At 46.4% G+C, this 18,820-nt stretch overlaps 2 protein-coding genes across 3 annotated transcripts; one reads left to right on the plus strand and one right to left on the minus strand.

The window, feature by feature from the left end:
* Positions 1–2,112: 2,112 nt before the first annotated feature.
* Positions 2,113–18,520, minus strand: LOC123149735 (serine/threonine-protein kinase ATR). Of its 2 annotated transcripts, XM_044569447.1 has the most exons (16): positions 18,245–18,520; positions 17,997–18,141; positions 17,592–17,695; positions 17,160–17,473; positions 16,951–17,075; positions 15,963–16,107; positions 15,333–15,899; positions 15,166–15,241; positions 14,323–14,671; positions 12,835–14,088; positions 9,423–12,738; positions 8,775–9,344; positions 7,850–8,476; positions 7,545–7,739; positions 7,241–7,434; positions 2,113–2,818 (listed from the first exon to the last, which is right to left on the minus strand). In XM_044569447.1, the coding sequence occupies exons 1-15, from the start codon at positions 18,396–18,398 to the stop codon at positions 7,267–7,269; spliced, it is 8,109 nt and encodes a 2,702-aa protein (XP_044425382.1). In that variant the 5' UTR covers positions 18,399–18,520; the 3' UTR covers positions 2,113–2,818; positions 7,241–7,266. The 2 variants fall into 2 exon arrangements, with proteins under 2 accessions (XP_044425382.1, XP_044425381.1); XM_044569446.1 differs by lacking the exon at positions 2,113–2,818 and having other exon boundaries at positions 6,993–7,434.
* LOC123149736 (transcription factor bHLH93) lies at positions 3,312–5,155 on the plus strand. The gene is made up of 4 exons (XM_044569448.1): positions 3,312–3,972; positions 4,087–4,263; positions 4,379–4,546; positions 4,660–5,155. Exons 1-4 carry the CDS (start codon positions 3,397–3,399, stop codon positions 4,738–4,740), a joined length of 1,002 nt encoding a protein of 333 aa, XP_044425383.1. The 5' UTR covers positions 3,312–3,396; the 3' UTR covers positions 4,741–5,155.
* Positions 18,521–18,820: the final 300 nt, after the last annotated feature.

The following is an 18,820-nucleotide window of genomic DNA, read 5'->3' on the forward strand; positions in this document are numbered from 1 at the left end:
TCAATGCCCTCACGGAATGGGTCTCTCGGCCGGCATGCATGTTTAATGCCGGCAGGCAGACAAATGGGTTGCCAACTTGAGTGCGATAGATATCCGTCCCATCCACTCACGGCTCTCCAGCATTGAACAGACGCGGAGACCTAGATGTGGCACGGGCGGCGCTCTCGGCCTACACGGCGCTTCGATGCCTACACCAGGAGAGGTCATATACGCTCTAGGCTAGCATGAATGCGGCACTGGCACTCTTCGAGCGGCATGAATGCGCTGCGGAGGCCGTCGGCGCGGGGGAGAGTTTTGGGTGGAACGGTGTATCAGATGCATGTGTGGCAGCGGTCCGGACGCTCGCAAAGGCCCCCTCCCCCTTCAGTTTGCTTCCGGTTTACATAAAAGCAAATGTCCAAATAGGTCCATGGACCAATGGAAAGTTGGATGATTTGCGGCGACAGATGCGGATGGTTTGATGGTCAGAACTGGAGATGCCCTTACGATGGCATGTACTACCTCCATCCCCAAATAGATAGCATATAAATTTAGTTAAAAAGTGAATACTTTTTAAGTTTCAGCAAGTATATATACAAAATTGTTAAGATAAACAATATCATGATCTATTTATTTAATATCATAGTCACTGATTTTTTCTTCTATATATTTGATCTCGTTGGATTTATACGCCTTGTATTTTGGGGGCGAAGGTAGCGTGTCAAGTTAAATATCATACTCATGGGTTCTAAAGAAAATATACCATGAGACCGTTGGTTGGAACACCACAAGAGTATTGTATAGTCGTACTATAAACAGGCAAGTACAGTACGTCTACACGCCGTCATATTTTCTCCTCCCTCGAAACCACAAAAGATACGCACAAAATCAGAGGTGGGGTGAGTGAGCAAACTTCCTTGGACTGCAGAAAACTTCCTTGGGGTGAGTGGCGCAGCACACACTTCCCAACCCACCAAGAAAACAATAATACCACTGCAGAATTCTGAAGCCACTTGGAGCGGAGCGGCGCGAAGGAACCGGCAACATGCACGAACCGTGCGGGCGGACTGCTGGAGTAGCAGGACGGCAAAGACACGGACAAGAATGCGGACTGCTCATCGCCATGGCCATACATGTAGCTGGCCATGGGCGATGGGTCTCACTCTCTCTCACAAGTCACAAGCACCCAGTGGCACGCACCCCAGCCATGACCGCCTGCCTGGGTCCCTGGCTTGGTTGGAGATCGTGACTTGCAGAAGACGGCCGTTTCTGATCGAGTCCGCTATGAAAATCATATGCCTTGTTCACACATGTCTAGCTAGGCAGATTCTATAAATCTCTGCAGCCGTAACGGAAAACAGGCAAATTAAATCAGTGGGTATATATGAAACAAAGGGCAAAGTGACAATATTGGTCGACATGCACACTGGAAATCAAGACCAGGATGTATATATATGGAGTATGGACAAATTTGCTCGGACACGGATTAGTGGGGCATGGTTCCATGGGAAGCCCTTATGAAAAGTAAATTCAGAAGAAAAAAATTTGACATACAATGGTCTACTAGTGTACTTATGTACGAAGTCATCACGAAGAAATGACATCCACGGTATGCTACGCAAAAATAACAATCAAAGGTATGTTCAGAAACACTGTTTAAAGAATAGTTACGCCTGTATTTTCTTCACTACGTAATCCCGAGTTGTCATTTCTTCATGAGACTTCGTACTCCACTACCGAGTAGTTACGAGCGGATTGTATTTTCTTCACCACGGAATACCCCGAGGTGTCATTTCTTCCTGAAACTTTGTGGTCCACTATTGAATAGTTACGCCGGATTGTATTTTCTTCACTATGGAAAAATGCCCCAAGAGTAGTAGATAGGATGGTCGACCAACTTTAATACCCCAAAACATCAAATATGTTATCTTTCTAGTTTACTATTTGCATGGATACGCGTGGAGCGATGTTGACCTATGTTTCTCGCAAATACATCAATTAAGCATATTAGTTGGCTATCGAAGCCCACTTCAATTCAGGGACTGATGAACAGCTAGTCGTAGTTTTTTTTTTTTTTTGAGTCTACAGCTGCTAGTCTTAGGTAATCAATCAGCTTGGGTCCATGAGCCGAGGTGGCAGGCCGAGCCCACGCTCGCCACGCGCCATTTCACCCAGAATCACAGATGACCAGAATGGAGGGGGGCCATGGGCCGAGGGAGGACACGTGGGGGGCTCACCGGCGGGGGGGCCCACGGCGCAGAGTTGCGTCGCATGCGGGCCCGGCGCGTCGGTGAGCAGGGGAACCCTGACACAGTCGCTGCCGCTGCTCCCTCCTCCCGTTTCCGATTCAGGCACGGCACGGCGCTCAGTCGCCGTGGGTCAAACACAGCCCGGTTGGAAGGACTCTCCCTCACTACCTAGCTCACATCGCCTTCACAAGTTACTTCATCACCCAGCTGTCTGCCATCACCACCCTTAAAAAAGGAGAGCCGTCCACCAAAATCTCCGAGGCCAATTTCTCCACCTTCACCTGTGTCTGCGTGATGCACCATCGGCCGGCCGTCCACCATGGGTAACCACGGGTTAGGATGAGAGGCGACATGGCTGTTAGGCAATGGCTGCTTGGCTGCTCACACCAAGATCACATTTCTGCATGCGTTGATGGAATGATGGTGTACAGTACTTTGATTTCTTTCAGGAATATAAACCCTAACCCCCACACACGCAGCACCTGGCCACAATTTTTCTCCACTGCAATGATGCCCGACCTTTATTACGTCCAACAGACGCATCATATCGATCCATCCGTCCGTCCCTTGTCACCCTTTCTGCCGATTCCCTACACACGAGTGTAGCGAGAGGTCATTACACACGAGAAAAGAAAAGAGTTCTACTACTACTAAGCAGAGAGGCCACACACCCAGATTCCCCCGCTACTGTTTTCTCATCTTTTTCACTCGCCCCTTGCTAGCACCAGGACTACACTGCTACTCATTTCAAAAAAAAAAAAGGACTACACTGCTACTGCTAGCTCACAAGCCGCAAGAGTCCAAAGCCTGGGTTGATTGGGAGCCGCTTGCATTAGATTAGATTAGATTAGGTTAAGCCCAGATGGATGGAAAGGCATGATTCCTTTCCAATCCAATCACATCCCTATGCTGCTGCATGCATGATCTCCCTAATGGAACCCCCCAACCTACCTTAATGCCACTGCTCACCATTCATTACCAGGGAATAATTGTCCCCCTTCCTTCCTTCCCCCGTATATTAATCCCCCTCCTCACCGTTGCCACCAACACAATACCATCATCGTCCTTCCTCTCATCCCCTCTCTCTCCCACAGAGACACATCACTCTCTCTCTCTCCCATCTCCATCTCTGTCAGAAGGGGAGGCCAGAGGGGGACGGAGAGGGGCAATGGAGCTGGACGAGCAGGCCTTCTTGGAGGAGCTCTTCTCGCTGAGGAGGGACGCCACGGCCGCGTGGGAGTGCAATGCCATGGGGGACTTCTTCTCCCCGGCCTGTGCTGGCGCCGCCGCCATGGACTGCTTCCAGGAGCGGCACCAGCCCACCGTCAGCGTGCTGCCCACCTTCACCGCCTCCTTCGACCACCCACAGCAGCAGGCGGGGGTGACCGCGGCTGGGGGGTTCGACTGCCTCAGCGAGGTCTACGGCGGCGGCCCCTTCCCCAATGCCGTCGGCGGCGGGTACGGCGAGATGGGGTTTCTCGCCGCGATGGACCCCAAGGCGGCGGCGGCGGCGGCTCTGGTGGAGGGGGGCGGCCTCGGCGCCTGCAAGGTGGAGCCCGGGCTGGCGGCGGTGGACGGCGGCGCGTTCGGGTCGGGTCAGATGGCGGCCGTCCCGGCGCCGGCGTCGAGGAAGAAGCGGGTGGAGGGCATGCCGTCCAAGAACCTGATGGCGGAGCGGCGCCGCCGCAAGCGCCTCAACGACCGCCTCTCCATGCTCCGCTCCGTCGTGCCCAAGATCAGCAAGGTGAAAAAAAAAGCCCCTCCTTTCCGATTTCACCACACCAGATGGCTGAAGTCGACCTCGTCAAAATCTTGGGGGTAAACTAGACTGAGTGCGGATTTGATTTTGGGGGTGCAGATGGACAGGACGTCGATCCTGGGGGACACCATCGACTACATGAAGGAGCTGCTGGAGAGGATCCGGCGGCTGCAGGAGGAGATGGAGGAGCCGCATGCCGGTCCGGCGGCGGCGCCGCTGCTGAGCGTGTTCCGGGAGCTCAACCCCAACGAGATGCTCGCCAGGAACACCCCCAAGGTCAGACATCTTCCAGGCCGCCGCCCACTGCCCTCGCCAATGAAGCAGAGCGCCATTGCTGCCGCTGTGGCTTGAAGAAATGGTGACTGAGAGATGTTGTGCTGGTGCTTTGCAGTTCGAGGTGGAGCGCAAGGAGGAGGACACCCGGGTGGAGATCTACTGCGCGGCCAAGCCGGGGCTGCTGCTGTCGACGGTGAGCACGCTCGACACGCTGGGCCTCGACATCCAGCAGTGCGTCGTCAGCTGCTTCAACGACTTCGCCATGCACGCCTCCTGCTCCGAGGTACCAACAATTCCTCAGCCCACCAGCAAACATGGATGGATTCTTCTTCTTTCTTCAGCACCACCATCAGTTCAGCCACCGATTCCAACTGATTAATTCGTTTGTTGGTGCAGATGCAGAGGGAGATGATCAGCGCGGACGCCATCAAGCAGGAGCTGTTCAAGAACGCCGGCTACGGAGGGGGCTGCTTGTGAGCAAGAAGCACCACCACCACCACCACCATGAGTCCATGACCACCACCACCAGCAGGAGGAGGAAGGATAATAAAGTAGAAGTAGCTGTAGCAGGCAGTAGAATTAGCAGTTAGCACTAGTACCAGCAGCCAGCAGTAGCGAGAAGGGGCCGGAAGATCTGGGCGGAGGCCCTTTATCGCAAATCATAACCATGTCGCCGTGATCAAAATTCTCTCCTGTTAGCAACAAAGATCGGCGGGCGCCTTTCCGATGCATGAAATGATTGATGAGGGCCGTGACCGTGATGATGATCCCCTCGTTCGTGCGCTTTTCCGGCCGTTGTTTAGTGTTTACTGGCCATGTTGCTGTACCACCAAATCGCCCCCAAAAGAAAGCGAAAGCGAAAGAGAAAGCATCTTGGGTTGTGTTTGTGCCATGCTCCTGTTGTTTGACATTGGCAATGCTGGGCACCAGCTGATGTATACTGTGCTGATGAATCATGCATCTATCTGTGTATGATGAAGCCAGCAGCAGCAGCAGCACCCGCCGTTGCTTGCTCGCATCTTCACCGGTGATGATGATGATGATGATGCCGCTGAAGAAGAAGACATGGATGGCTGGCCGATTGGGACGTGGCATGGGAAAAGAAAGTCTCTCCCCAATTTTGTTTTCTAATGATGTTCATGATGAAGACATGCTGGGTGGATGGAGAAAGAAAGCTTCTCCATTTGTTTCCCCCCCTTTTCTCTGTGTGTGTAAGACTGGGAAAACGATTTCAGCACCTGTTTGTTTGACATTGGACAATGTTGGGCACCGGCTGATGGATACTGAACCATGCGTGTATGATCAGCATTCACCTGTTGCTTCGCATTGCGCCTCGCCTCAAATCTTCACTAATGATGGTGATGATGATGATGAAGACATTAGACATGGACGCTGCATTGGAAACAGAAACTTTCTCCCAATATATTTTCTATAAAGACAGTTATGGAGATGATAGTATTATTGTATAGAAAAATCAACAGCTCCATCCACCAGCTGATGGATACTGAATCATGCATGTTTAATCAGCAGCCCCATCCACCTGTTGCTTTGCATTGCTCCTCACATCTTCACTGATGGATGATGGTGGATGATGACAATTATGGAGATGATGAAGGCATGGACGGATGACTGAGCCATTGTACAATAGAAAAATAAAAGTTGGCCTCCATTTCCCTCCTCTTCTGCGTGTGTGTGCGAGTAGGATGAGGAGGACCAGTGGCCCTTGTCGTATCTCTTGGCATTCTTGCCCGGATGAGGCCGGGGACCGATCAGTTAAGTAACCCTCGCCTCGAGCAGGACCATTGACCCCTAATTTACACGGTCTAGACCACCGTCCGGCCAGCCATCCAACCTTGCAGACAAAGATCATGTCGGTAAAGCAGGCCGGCCAGCCTGCAGGCCCAGTTTTCTACTCCAATCATCATCCACAATTCCCACAATCCCTACTAACCTCTGATCAGTCTATGAAATTTCTTATGGTTGATCAGCTTGCTGCAAGTGTACTTAGTCAGTCCTTACAGGGAAGGAGGTCCGCATTTTGTAATGCCCTAAATGGGGCACTTTTTGCAGGGAGTCATCCACTGGTCGGCCCCGTTTTCTCTCTTCTCAAAAAACTAAATAAAAAAAGCTTCGTTCGGCTCTTCTCTCTGGGCTCATGCGCAGGTCGGTCAAAATCTAAACTCTGGAGTTTGTGCTCTTGCTGGCGGACGTTTGCAGTTCCGGGCCAAGAACCACAACGCAACAGCAACCTTTTTTTCATCAGAGCGAAAAGGATGGTGCCAGTAAGATATCCCAGAAATTGGAAGGGGGTGCAGCTGCTTGCAACGGGGTGGTGGATGATGATGGATGATGGATGATGGATGGGCGGGGCTGCTGACGCCTCTCGGCTAGCTTGCTTGCCCATGATATTCCTCCGCTGGAGATGCGGCTGGCTGTGGAGGGGCTGGCTGTGGATGCCATGACGACGGCTGCCAAGTGCCCAGTGGTATCCCTCTCGCCATGCTTCCTCGTGTTGGAATCATCCTGACGCCGGAGAGGAGGCGGGCATGTGGCATGGCTGCACTCATCCACTGCCACTGCCCATCCTCTGGCAAACTCTACGTGTATGATTGAACCTTTTGAGATACTCCAAAACGTAGGGGGAAGACAGAATTCCTGTGACTCTGAGGATACCCAGAGCCAATTCTACAGTGCAACATAGACTTGACAGAAAGTACCACTCTAAAGTCTAAATACCACGACGACACTGAAACTTTCTTGATAGTCGTAATTAGTGGGGGGATCACAAAATGTCTCACAAGGAGTATGTTCAGTAGCTAACACTAACAGTAACAGCGGTTAGTGGTAACAGGAACTAAGGCAGCTAAAGGACTAGTCACAAAAATGCCGCTAAGCTGCATTTTACTTCCTGTATGTATGTATGTATGTCTACCTCATCCAGTGAAACACACATTAGCGGCGTGGGAGGGGAGGGGACCTGTTATATAGTTAGATCGTCAGAACTCAGAACCAGGGCATCCACCAGATGTACATCTTGCCGAGGTTCTTGTGGGAGACTGCTTCCGCGATCAGCCGCCGCGCCTGTCCTTCGACGGAGAGCGGCAGGGAGGGCGCAGCGTTGACGCCCACCACGACCCCCTGGAGCCTCGCCGTGATGTTGGCAATGGCTCTCTGGAACATCATTCGAAACAAGAGGCAGATCAGGAGAGCGACATGGTTGTGTTAGCAACGATCAAATATTGATAATAGCTAATTTTTTAGATAAAGGATATTGATGATACCTGCGCTTGCGGATTTTGGACCTCCCCTCCACTGGACTTGTGTGCTTTGGTCCACTCTACTAGCGGGTCGTGGATGAAGGTCTCCAGAACGGTCATGAGCGCCTCCTTGTGGCCCCTGAGGACCAACAGAGTGATCTCGCAGACCTTCAGAAAGACGCCTTCATATCCAGCGATGCCCAACCCGTCGATCATGTTCTGCAAGTGCAAATTCAGCATGCCAGCGTTAGTGCTTGTAACAGAAATCGGATTGAATTCGTTGGATAAGCTGCTGAAAAGAAACCGCATGACATGATCTCACTGCTTACTTGTGTAAGCCTGAACGGCACCACCTCGGGCTTCTCAAGCTGCAAACCCTTGTCAAACAAGCAACTGAAATCCACATGAACACAGTCCCCGGTCGTCGCATCAATAAGGATGTTTTCACCGTGCCTGTCACCAAGCCCAACAATGTGCCCAACCATTGACCAAACTGCAGCGGTATGTGCATATGCCACTCTGGCACGAAACCATGCTGCTGGTTCAGAGAATGTCGTCAAGAACCATTTGTGGAACACCGGGGGGAACAATGGAAGGATTTTAGTTTTCATCATCTCATCTTCAGGTATTTTGCTAGCATGGCATACATCATATATCCTCTTCATCTGCGAGTTTGTTTTCATCCTATCATACTTCCCACAAGTTATGTATATGTCCTGAAGAATATGCCGAAGACCACGTGTGTTGGGCACCCATTCTACTAGTCCACAGTCTTCTGTAAGTGGAACCACGGCAAAGGTTCTGATATAAAGCTTCCTCCTGCGGCTCTCAGGAACTTTGGAGAGGAGGCGATTGATCACAGCATTGAACTCCATCATGCGTGCATCCTTCCTAAGATCATCCTTCGGTTTACACAGAAATGGGCGAGCCACTCCATCGCTTCCGAGGAACACAACCTGAAGTTCAAAATGATCAAAATAGTAACTTAAATGAGTGAAGTACTACTGATGTATACAAGTTAGTTGAGACACTTAACAATAAAAACTAATCATAAATGACCAAAAATAGCCCTTGATAGCTCCCAATCTCCCACACCTTATCCAACCTATGACTTGCATGGTTGCACCCACAATACCATGATGCACACCAACCATAAAAAAAAATACTAGGACTACTTCCGTGCACAAACTTCAGTACATGTTGAACAAGCATAATTATCAAGTAAGGCAGTATTAAATATGTGCATGTGCATACCTTCTTTGGTTTCTGAAGGGAGGAAAGGATCTCTGCATCATCAGCTATTCCAGCTATAGTAGGATGCTCAGAGATCGAAAAAGGGTGAAAAGTAGATTGACCTGACATATTTGAATCGTATGATGGCAGAGTTACAGTGAGAGCCAGCTGGACAGGTAATATAATTCCTAGGGGCATCATTCTTTTCAAGGAACTGAACTCAGTTGAGATATTTATTGACCTCGCCTTGGGCTGCCCTGGGTGAAAGCACAGCTTAATCAGATGTTCTATTAGAGAAGGAAACTGATTAAACAGCGCAACATAGTCGCTCCTCTTCCCAACACCCTTCTTTGCTAACTTTAATATTTGTCCAGCAGCCTCTCGTCTTGCAGAAACTGTTGACTTTGACACTGCAGCCATCATCCAAAGTGCTTGCTGAGGGTATGCCTGTAAAACCACCTGGATAATGTATCTTACAACTCTGACAAGTTCACCATTCTGATGACAGATGCGTGATATCAACTGAGACAGCACAGTTAGCCACTGATAAGTTGGTAGATCCTTCGAGCACCCGCGGACGACGGCTAACATCTGCATTAGATGGGCTGATTAGATCTCTTACACAGATTGAAAGAAATGAAGAAAAAAAACATGTAAAACAAAATTTACCCTATCATGAACGACTTTCATTTCTGCACTTGGCCCTTCTCGGATGTATATGTTTCCAAATTCAAACCAAAGCGTAAGTAACCGTGGTAGTGCTTGAAAAAGATTCTTGTGTCCTTTGTGGAGTCCTTTTGCATAACATAGCAAGACTGTTGGAACCAACTCCCACCAAGGCCTCTCTTTAGCTGGGGCACTTGCACTTCCAGCAGAGCCAGGAGTAACAGATCCAACTCCACCTGTGAATTTCTTATCTTCCTGACGTTTCCTAGCATCAACAAGTAAATCATCCAAAAACTTTGCCATGCAAAAGAAACCCTTCTCCCACTTGGGCCGCAACTCTGTTACTCTACTGTAGAGAGTTTTGATTTCCTCGCTCTGTTTTTGCCCTGTATTGTGGATCCATCTAGTATAAAGAAGAAGGGTTTTAGACACATCTGGATTCTCTTTTGATGCTTGTGTTGCAGAGATAGGCGCATTTGGCAATGCGAGAGAAAGGCTGGAAAGAGATGAAAGGACAGCATTTCCCAAAACCTCCGCGGGCATGTTTAGAAGTGTTTGCTGAAGTTCGGCTATAGCACTATCAGATTTCCGTATATTCCAGAGGTGCTTTGCCTTCTCCATGTGAACGTTTGGAGCACCTGAAGCATCTGCTTCCAGTATTGCACGGTGGGCTGTCTCATAATGTCCAGCCAAACGGCAGAGCTTAGCGTACTGAAGCCAGCAGTTCCCAACTTGAGAATTCATATGACTAAGATTATAAACCATCCTTCGGAAAGCAAGCAAAGGCTCCCTTGCCCACAGAGACGACTGTGTACATTTAAGACGGTTATCCCAGTCTTTTGTTAACTTCAGAAAACTTGGATCATCTGCATTGAATGATTTGTCGAGAAATGACTCATCTCCCAGCAGGGAGTTGAAGTCTTCCAGCTCACACAGCATGTGGAGCTTGACAATGTAAGGATATGCACGCATATATGAGTCCATGCCTGCTGCAGCCAACGGGACAAGCAACGCTTGCTTGGACTGGGCGATCTTTTCAGCAACCATAAACTGATCTTTTGTTGTCATTGCCTTGAATATTTTTGCTAGACCTATGTCAAACGAAGCATTGTTCTCAGTGCTACTGTACACAAGACCTTTGTCTGCCTCGGGTAGGTACTCGTCCATGAGATCCCATCTTCCTAATCTCCAAGCTGCTTGCACACCTTGCATGCACCATGTTTTCTTATACTGAGGTATTCTGCCAACCAAACCATCCACATGCGCAATCATGGCTTGAAGGTGGCACATGTTTAGCGAACAGTTGAGAACATCACAATGTCTATGGACAGAATCAGGTTCCATTTGCAAAGCATGTTCACACAGTGTTAGCACTTCAGCCCAGTTTCCAGCTTTCTCATTGATGATAAGTTGATCTTGTAGGCTTGATGAATTCCTCAGATTAGCTAAACCTAATAGGCCATCAGGCTCATCCAATCCTCCATATATTTCCATCAGAAAAGAGATGTCCTCATCTGAAAAAGTGCCACTACACTCTGCAGCTGGATTAGAGGACCCGGACTTCTCTCGGACATGAGATTCGAAATATGCTAGAGCACGTGCATGAGCTTGACATCTAAAAGAGGTCTTAGCTAGAGTAACTTTAGGTATAGCAGCCAACAGCTCAGCAACATTGCTACACTGCACCAACAATTGATCTTGGCCGTTATTAGAACAGTTTTCATCGTTCAATTTACCTGCTTGCCTCCCAGCCATGGCATTATTAGACTGGGATAGAGCAATTTCCTGCTTGAGATCATCAACCCATTGCCCAAGATTATCAAGTAAAGTGAAGATGGCTTGAACACAAACCTCACTCTGCCCCCCAGTAACACCTTGAACAATAGCCCCACTACTTTCTGAAGCAGCTGCATTGAGAACAGACAATATTTCATCAGTGATACTTTGCCGAGCCTCTGGAGTTCCATAGCAAACAGCATTTAAAACCAAGTAAGGTAGGAGATAGAGCGCAGTTGGCATGTCATGCCGAACAATTCCTCGGCATGCACTGAAAATACCATAGCGCGATCCAGTTGCGTGGGATGTCAACTTTCTAATCCAATAATATATCCACCTTCTGAAGGACATTGTTGGGCGGTATATTGGGCCAAGTAAAGCAGCATCATTCACACTAGGAAGATGAAATCTTGATGTCAAGCATGGCGCAATTATTTCCTTAACATAACTAGAAAAACGTCCCCACAACTTCTGACCCCTTCTGCTCATTTCACAACTACTTGAATCTTCCCCGTTATCTTCTTTGGGTAAAGACTGACAGCCAGCCAATTTTAGTAGCTCCTGAATAGCCAAGGCAGCAGAATCTTGTACTGTTGTGTCGGAAGCTGCTCTGAATGCCCTTGCAAGATGCTTGTGGATCAACTCAAATATAAGATCATCGTCTGAACATTCAATCTTAAAGCGCTCACACGAAATTACCTTGAACTTAGCAGGATCAACTGCACCCAGTGCACCAAGACAATCTGCACAAACTAGTTTCAGCCTCTGGCCAACCATTGTCCTTGACTCCTCAGCACATCCTTTTAGTAAAGCCATAATTAAAGCGCTTATTACATCCAAATCAGAAGTATCTTCACCGATTATAAGTGCAGTAACATCCTCCCGTTTGGCCTTGAATAATTTACTTAACTCACATGCTACCATGTACCTTACATTCAAGCTCTCATGATTAAGACCATCAACGGCATCCTTTAGATGATCTTGCAGAGTCATAGATCCTCTGGCTTCCTGTATTACTTTGTTTACTTCCGACAAAGATGGTAAGCTGGGCAGCAATGGCAGTTCACGTATATGTTGTTTAAGCAACTTACTGTTTTTCACAACAAGTTCTTCTAGGATTTCAACAATTTTTTTCAGGTGCACAGAAGGGCATTCTCTGCACTTCTCTAAAGACGGAATGAAAGCAGCTACAACTTGGGACATAACATACTTGATACTGGTCGATGATACCTCAGCCAATTGCTTTATGAAAAAATGTAATACATCAAGACCATCCATTTGAAGAGCTTCCTTATCAGTGGCAAATATCAACAGAACCATAATCTTCGGTGCATGTGTACTCAAATAAGGGCCCATCATCTCAACTAACTTCCGTATACGCTGGAGAGCTTGTTTTTGAAGCTTCAAGTCATCAGAATGAAGCATCTTCTTGTCAATGCTATTGAGAAGTCTGACAAAATCATTCTTCAAGAACTCAGGAAGGGTGTCATTCCCTGTCAAAATTCTTGCAATATTCTGTATTGTTGGTGAAATTCTTGTTGTCCTGAAAATTGAAACACCATTAAAACTCATTCAAACTTATGCCTAATTACAAAGGAAGTATCTAGAGAAATATGTCTACAATGAAAAGAAAAGCTACCTTCTATCAGTCTCGGTATGATCAGATTCCCCGGGAAAACATATGATCTCATCAAGCAGTGTTGGCAAAGCAGCTGCAAATATTTCTTTGCTATCACTTCCAGTTTCGGTGTGATAAAACTGTAGAACAGACGGCAAGTGCTGCCCATCTTCATAGAATAGAGCGAACGAAAGCACTTTAGGTAGTGAATTAACAATCAATGGTACTAGTTCAGTGTTTAGATGGTTTGCCAGTTCATGCAGAGTAATAACAGCTTGGTCATTGTCTGGGTGAGACACAATAAGCTTTGGTATAACTGATGGAACCATTCTCCTAATCAGTTCTTCAGTCTTAATCCCAAGAACAGCCTCAGCAAATTCATTAATCACTACAGGATGATTTAATAGTCTAGATGAAAGATAGTCATATAAATCATCTCTAACACGGAAGTTATTCGAGAGGAAGAGTTCTATTCCTCCTTTGAAACTGTAAGTGCAGCATCTGTGAAGTAATCTTGATGCCGTCTTCCTTACAATGGGATCATGGTTATCAAGCTGAGCAATAAGCAATACAAATGAGCAGAAAAAAACTTCCCCTTGAGTATCACTGGCTTGCATAATTGTAGCAGTAGACTCCAAAAGAGTCAGTAGAACATGAGAATCTTCAGCTTCTGCGAAAGCTTGCTTTATTTTGTCCATGAACTTAAGTTCTTTAGTCCCTCCCTCCATTCCCAGTTCATCCGAGAACAAAATGTCCATGACTCTGGTTTCCAAAAAGCAGCATACTACAAGAGAAAATGCATCTCTGACATCTTTCATTCCATTAAGTAGCAGAAAATCAATACAGTTTACCCACTTAATTTTCATCTCAAGTAAAACCTCTTTGCTAGAATGTCTCAGTACTCGTGGCAAAACTTCAACCATGGAAATGATACATTCTTTGGAAGTCTGCGCATATAGGAACTTGAAAAAAAGTATGTGGGCCTTCAAAATATTATGTTTCAAGGCAACATTCTCAGTTTCTAGTACTGCCATGTCCACAATAGAAATCTGCTCTTTAGTATTGACAGTTCTGTTATCACAGTGAGGGCACCAGAAACCTTTCAAGAGAAGATCCAATGTCGAGACTGGTTGCTTAGAGTCCTTGTCCATGAACAGCTTGCAACTGTTCCCCGCTTTGTCAGTAACATCAGTTGTTCCATTTAAACAAGATAGGAAACCGAGTGAAAAGGCAACACATTTCCACACTTTGTCAGATCCTAAATCACCACATAACCTGAAGAAGAAAAAAAAACCGACTCAAGGTTATTAGATCTTACAGAAGAACTATAAAACAAATTAAGTGCATTGTGGTCTAAGCAAATTTGAATTTATTTATATTCCTCAACCAAGGGAATGCCTTCAATAATATTTGGTAATCATAACCAAACGAGAAATTAACTGTTTTGTTTCAACAAAAGGCAAAGTGTAAAATGATAATCTGAAATCATGGTAAAGTATATTTACTCACTCAAGTTTCTTGAACATCACTCCAAGCATCGTAGGACCAGAATACAGTACAATAATGGGTAGTGACATAAGAGCCTCATTTTGAACCTCCACAGATTCACTATGGATAGCCAGTTCAAGGAGTTCAAGGTCACAGTCAATATTCAGTCTGTTGCCAATCTTAGCAATAACTTGTACCACAAGGCATTTTAACTTGTCTAAGCATGTTTGAGTGGAAACATGACCATCAGACCACACCCGTTTCAGCAAGCTGATGAGGTCAACATATAGTGGATAATCTAAATCTTCACTGTGAACACAAATCAGCTGAGCTTCATCTTCAAACTGTTTAGAGTCTCCAGGATGAAAGGCTACATAGACATTTAGACAAAAGTGAACAGTAAAAAATGAGAGAAAGAGAGCCATATCATCATGTACTCGTTAATATTTGGTCTGGCATAAGCTCGAAGCAATGAGCTTGTAAGTTTATCCCGGGACAATGGGATCAGCAGATCCCTTATTCATATTTATACATGTCTGATAGGTCCAGGTGCCTTCTATACTCTAGATGATTTGACAGGGAAGGATGGATTGTGGGGTTTACAAGCAGGTATTACACAAATAGCTCACCAAAATTGTATTTAATGATCCACCTTATATGATGAACAAGCCATAAGCCCAAGAAGTTGTATAAACACAAACAAGGACGTAAAACACAAAACAGGATCACAAAAACCTTGACAGGAATATTAAGAATTGCACAGTTGTTACAGGCTTATAGCAAAGCTACCTAAGATCCCAAACATAATTCATGTAAGTTGAACCATGGCATGTACAAAATGCAAAAGATGGAGGAAAACCTTACATCGGAGAAGCATTACAGTCTGAAGAGCTTTGAAATATAGTAACATGTCGAAGGAAAAGAAACATTTCTCGGTTGCCTGCATCATTCACTAATGGTTAGGATGTTAAGTTCAAAAACGATGAAAAGCTAAAATAAATTTATGCAGCTTTATCATGATTTCTACCTACCTGCTTGCAAATCCAAGGGATCCAGGAGAGAACTTGCTTAGAAATACTAATAAACAGACTTGTCTTTGGGTTAACACAGAATGAAAGAGAAAGAAGACTAAGCACTTGTATAGCAATATCAGGCTCCAATGGATAAGCATTATGATTGTCAGGTGACAGGAACTTAATACGTGAATTTAGTGACAATTGAAGATCATAGGCATAATCTTTTGCTAGTTCATGTCCTATGCCAGCAGGAGATAATTTGGCCATAAATGAACCAATGGTTGATCGTGATTCAGACATCTTTTGACGTTTGTACAAAGTATTTTCCTGGTTCTGAGCCACTCTTTTCTGGCCGACTTTTGGCAGTTCAAATACTTCAGATTTTTCCTGAAAGCTGCCTCGATCATCGTTGGCATCCACAGACACCAAACTCTGACCAAGTTTGTCAACAACCAGTCGAATGCATTCAGTCACTTTGTCATAAGGCTTGGGCAAATAGAGCAACTTCAGAAGGATCTCTGGTTTCCATACTTGTGGGGAGCAGACCTCGACTATTCTCATGTACGCATTGCACATCGCAGCCTGCAAAAGGTAGCATTAGTAGAGAGAAGTACCCAAAAGACCTGGGAAAATCAAGTTGCTAACCTGAAGCTCTGAGCTTCTACTGGTCTGTACTGCCCTTGTGAAAACATTGACAATATCAGCAGCCGTAGATTCAACAATATAACCAGGACACGAAGAATGCAAAGCATTTAGACATGCACCTATTGATAAGTCATAATCTGGATCTCTGCAGAAATAAGATGAAGCATTATGCTATTTGACAGTGTTTGTGCACACTCCCATAATATCCATGACAAAATAAAACCTACATCGCATGGTATTTAAGGCTTTAATATTAGGCAGAGCGAGCCAGTACATTGCTTATTGCATTGTCTCTTCTTAAGGTCCCCAGCTGTAACTCTTTTGTAGAATACTTCCTCGTTATAATAAAAACATTTTATGGAAAATGTATAGCTGAATAATTCAATAACTACCATTACCAGTTTCACCACTATATTGTTGTTTGACTAAAAGAATTTACAAAAAAGAAAGGCTACTATGTTTGAAACATATCCAGAGAAGGCAAACATATTAGCAGGTTTCCACTCTGCTTCTTCCAAGTGACAAATTCTTTTTCTACATTACTGTTACACTGAATGATATTTAGAGATAAGATATGATTCATGAAACCAAATATTCACCGGTGACAGAACTAAAATGGATTAGAATCAGGCATTTCAGGTAAACATAGGAGAGGTACGTATAGATCAATATGCCTTGCTTCCAATACAACTAGGTGCCTACAATTGGATCTTCTTAAATCATAGAAATCAAAGTATGGACCAAGGCATCAGAAGCATTACAAAACATAAATATCAGTGGGCAAACATGCTAAACCAGCAAGCCAAGACCCGGGGAACAAAATGATATAATAAAGCATCTAAACTATTGTTTCATAGATTCCTTTCACATGGTAAAACAGAACTGAGGGATATCCGCAACATCACGTGACTTTTGACTGCTCCACATGACATCACTGGAGGGAGTGTAATAATCTAGACTAGAAGAAAAAGATACAGCAAGAGCATACCTGATACTAGAAAGCTCATTAACATCTTGGCTTAGAATCGATGTGATTGAACGAATAATAGTTTCCGTAGGAAGAATCTCAACAGTCATCACCGTTGCAACGATCCGCGCAAAATCGAAACAAACCTGTTGCACCAAATTGATTAACAGTGTGTCGAAGGTACATAGGTATAACCGAAAACACACACAGGCTCAAGGTTAAATACCAACCTTGTGCAGGGATTCATCCCCATAACAGAGAATAGAACAAGCAGCAGAAACAAATGGCATGGTAACAATCCCTTCAACATGCAGGGTACCATCTGTAAGGCATTTGTTGATGAGTCTAATTAACGAAGTGGCAAATGAACACCACCTCATGTCACCAGACAGATCAATCAGCACACCAGGTCCATTTTTAGGCTGGAACCTCTCTGGGAGGTCACTAAAAATCGCAGTGGACTCCAAAATGTCCGAGAAGGATCCACAGAAGCATTTTAAAAGACATCCACTCTCCGTGTGCTTTGATGCCACATATTGTAGATCTGTTAGATTCAACAAGAAGTTCAATTTCAATCCTCTCTGCACAACCTAACACACTGGAGTACTCAACAAACTGAAACTGCACAACGATAACTAAATAAAGGGAACAGAATCACAGGCCTTCTACTGCAACCATCGCATCCAGGAAGAACTGCCTGTAGGCCTCCCGGTCACCGGTGCGGAGAAGTGAGAGGAGAGACCAAACCGGCTCAAATATAATTGACCTGCAACGGTGAAGAAACCAAACCGAGCGAATGTAAACAACACATAGCATCATTGCCTAAAGATACCCAGCATTACTAGATTCACTTATCTATCAGTTGTTCAAACAGGCAGCATTTTCCCATTCCAACATTCAACCCAAACTAGATGTTTGCTACATCAGCTGAATTCACCCCATGTATTACACGTGGATGCAGTAATACTTGGCAATCGAGTGCTTAAATCCATGTAATTTCCCATGTGGAGAGCGATTGGACTAGGGTTTACAAGGGGGAAAGAGGGGAAGAGCAGAGGAGTGCTTACTGGTAGTCGGGTTCTGCGAACAAGGGGAGGATGCGGCCGATGACGCGGATGACCTCGGCGGGGCGGCCGTTGGAGAAGACCCCGGGGAACCTGGGCGCCGTGTAGTTGAGCAGCCTGAGCACCACCTTGGTCTCCATCTCGGTCGCTGCATCGATGGGTCAATCAATCGCAGAGAATGTGAGCGGCGGCCCAGTCGCCGACGTGACCCGCGCCGGGAGGGGAACGGAGGAGGGAGGGGACGGGCGTACCGGTGGGGGCGGGGAGGACGTGGTCGCGGAGGAGGCTGGGGAGGACCTCGCGGAGCTTGGCCTCGTAGTGGGCGGAGGCCGGGGCGGCGGAGGAGGAGGAGGAGCCCGCGATGAGCGCGCGGAGCTCCTTGATGTGGCCGGCGAAGTTCGACATGGCCGGCGGTGGTCGCCGCCGCCGGAGCCGGAGCGGGAGGGTTCGTCGTCGGCGGCGGCGCCCTTTCCCTCCTTAATTTCGAAACGGGATTCGAGAACTGCTGCCCTTTCTCCCCCTTTCCTTTTCTTCGTCTCTCTCCTTTGGGAGCGTGGTCGCCGTTTGTGTTGGGCTCAATGTAAAGACGGACGATGGATGGATAGCCTCGGCCCGCACACAGCTCTCGACTTTGGGCTGGTTTGAAACTCAAGTTGGGCCGCAAATGTCCTTTTTTTTCCGTCCGGTTTTTTGTCTTTTTTTCGCAAAAAAGTTTCATTGGAACCTATCGACATGGGACCCAGTTTTGAAGATCTCAAGGCGAGATCTCCAACAGTGAAAATAGTTCAAGATTTAGACGCATGGTTTAAGAGATAAAACATTTTGAA

This window comes from Triticum aestivum, chromosome 7A, assembly GCF_018294505.1.
Source record: "Triticum aestivum cultivar Chinese Spring chromosome 7A, IWGSC CS RefSeq v2.1, whole genome shotgun sequence".
In the NCBI taxonomy this organism is placed as follows: domain Eukaryota; kingdom Viridiplantae; phylum Streptophyta; class Magnoliopsida; order Poales; family Poaceae; genus Triticum; species Triticum aestivum.

Bases quoted from the DNA above. Each gene is read 5' to 3' on its own strand.
- LOC123149736 (XM_044569448.1), top strand. From the start codon at position 3,397: ATGGAGCTGGACGAGCAGGCCTTCTTGGAGGAGCTCTTCTCGCTGAGG. The intron at 4,264-4,378 runs GTCAGACATCTT...GGTGCTTTGCAG, and splicing joins TCGCCAGGAACACCCCCAAG to TTCGAGGTGGAGCGCAAGGA. The intron at 4,547-4,659 runs GTACCAACAATT...TTGTTGGTGCAG, and splicing joins TGCACGCCTCCTGCTCCGAG to ATGCAGAGGGAGATGATCAG.
- LOC123149735 (XM_044569447.1), bottom strand. From the start codon at position 18,398: ATGTCGAACTTCGCCGGCCACATCAAGGAGCTCCGCGCGCTCATCGCG. The intron at 15,242-15,332 runs GTAGGTAGAAAT...TGAATGATGCAG, and splicing joins TCCCTTGGATTTGCAAGCAG to GCAACCGAGAAATGTTTCTT. The intron at 14,089-14,322 runs GTGAGTAAATAT...TTTCTTCTTCAG, and splicing joins GTGATGTTCAAGAAACTTGA to GTTATGTGGTGATTTAGGAT.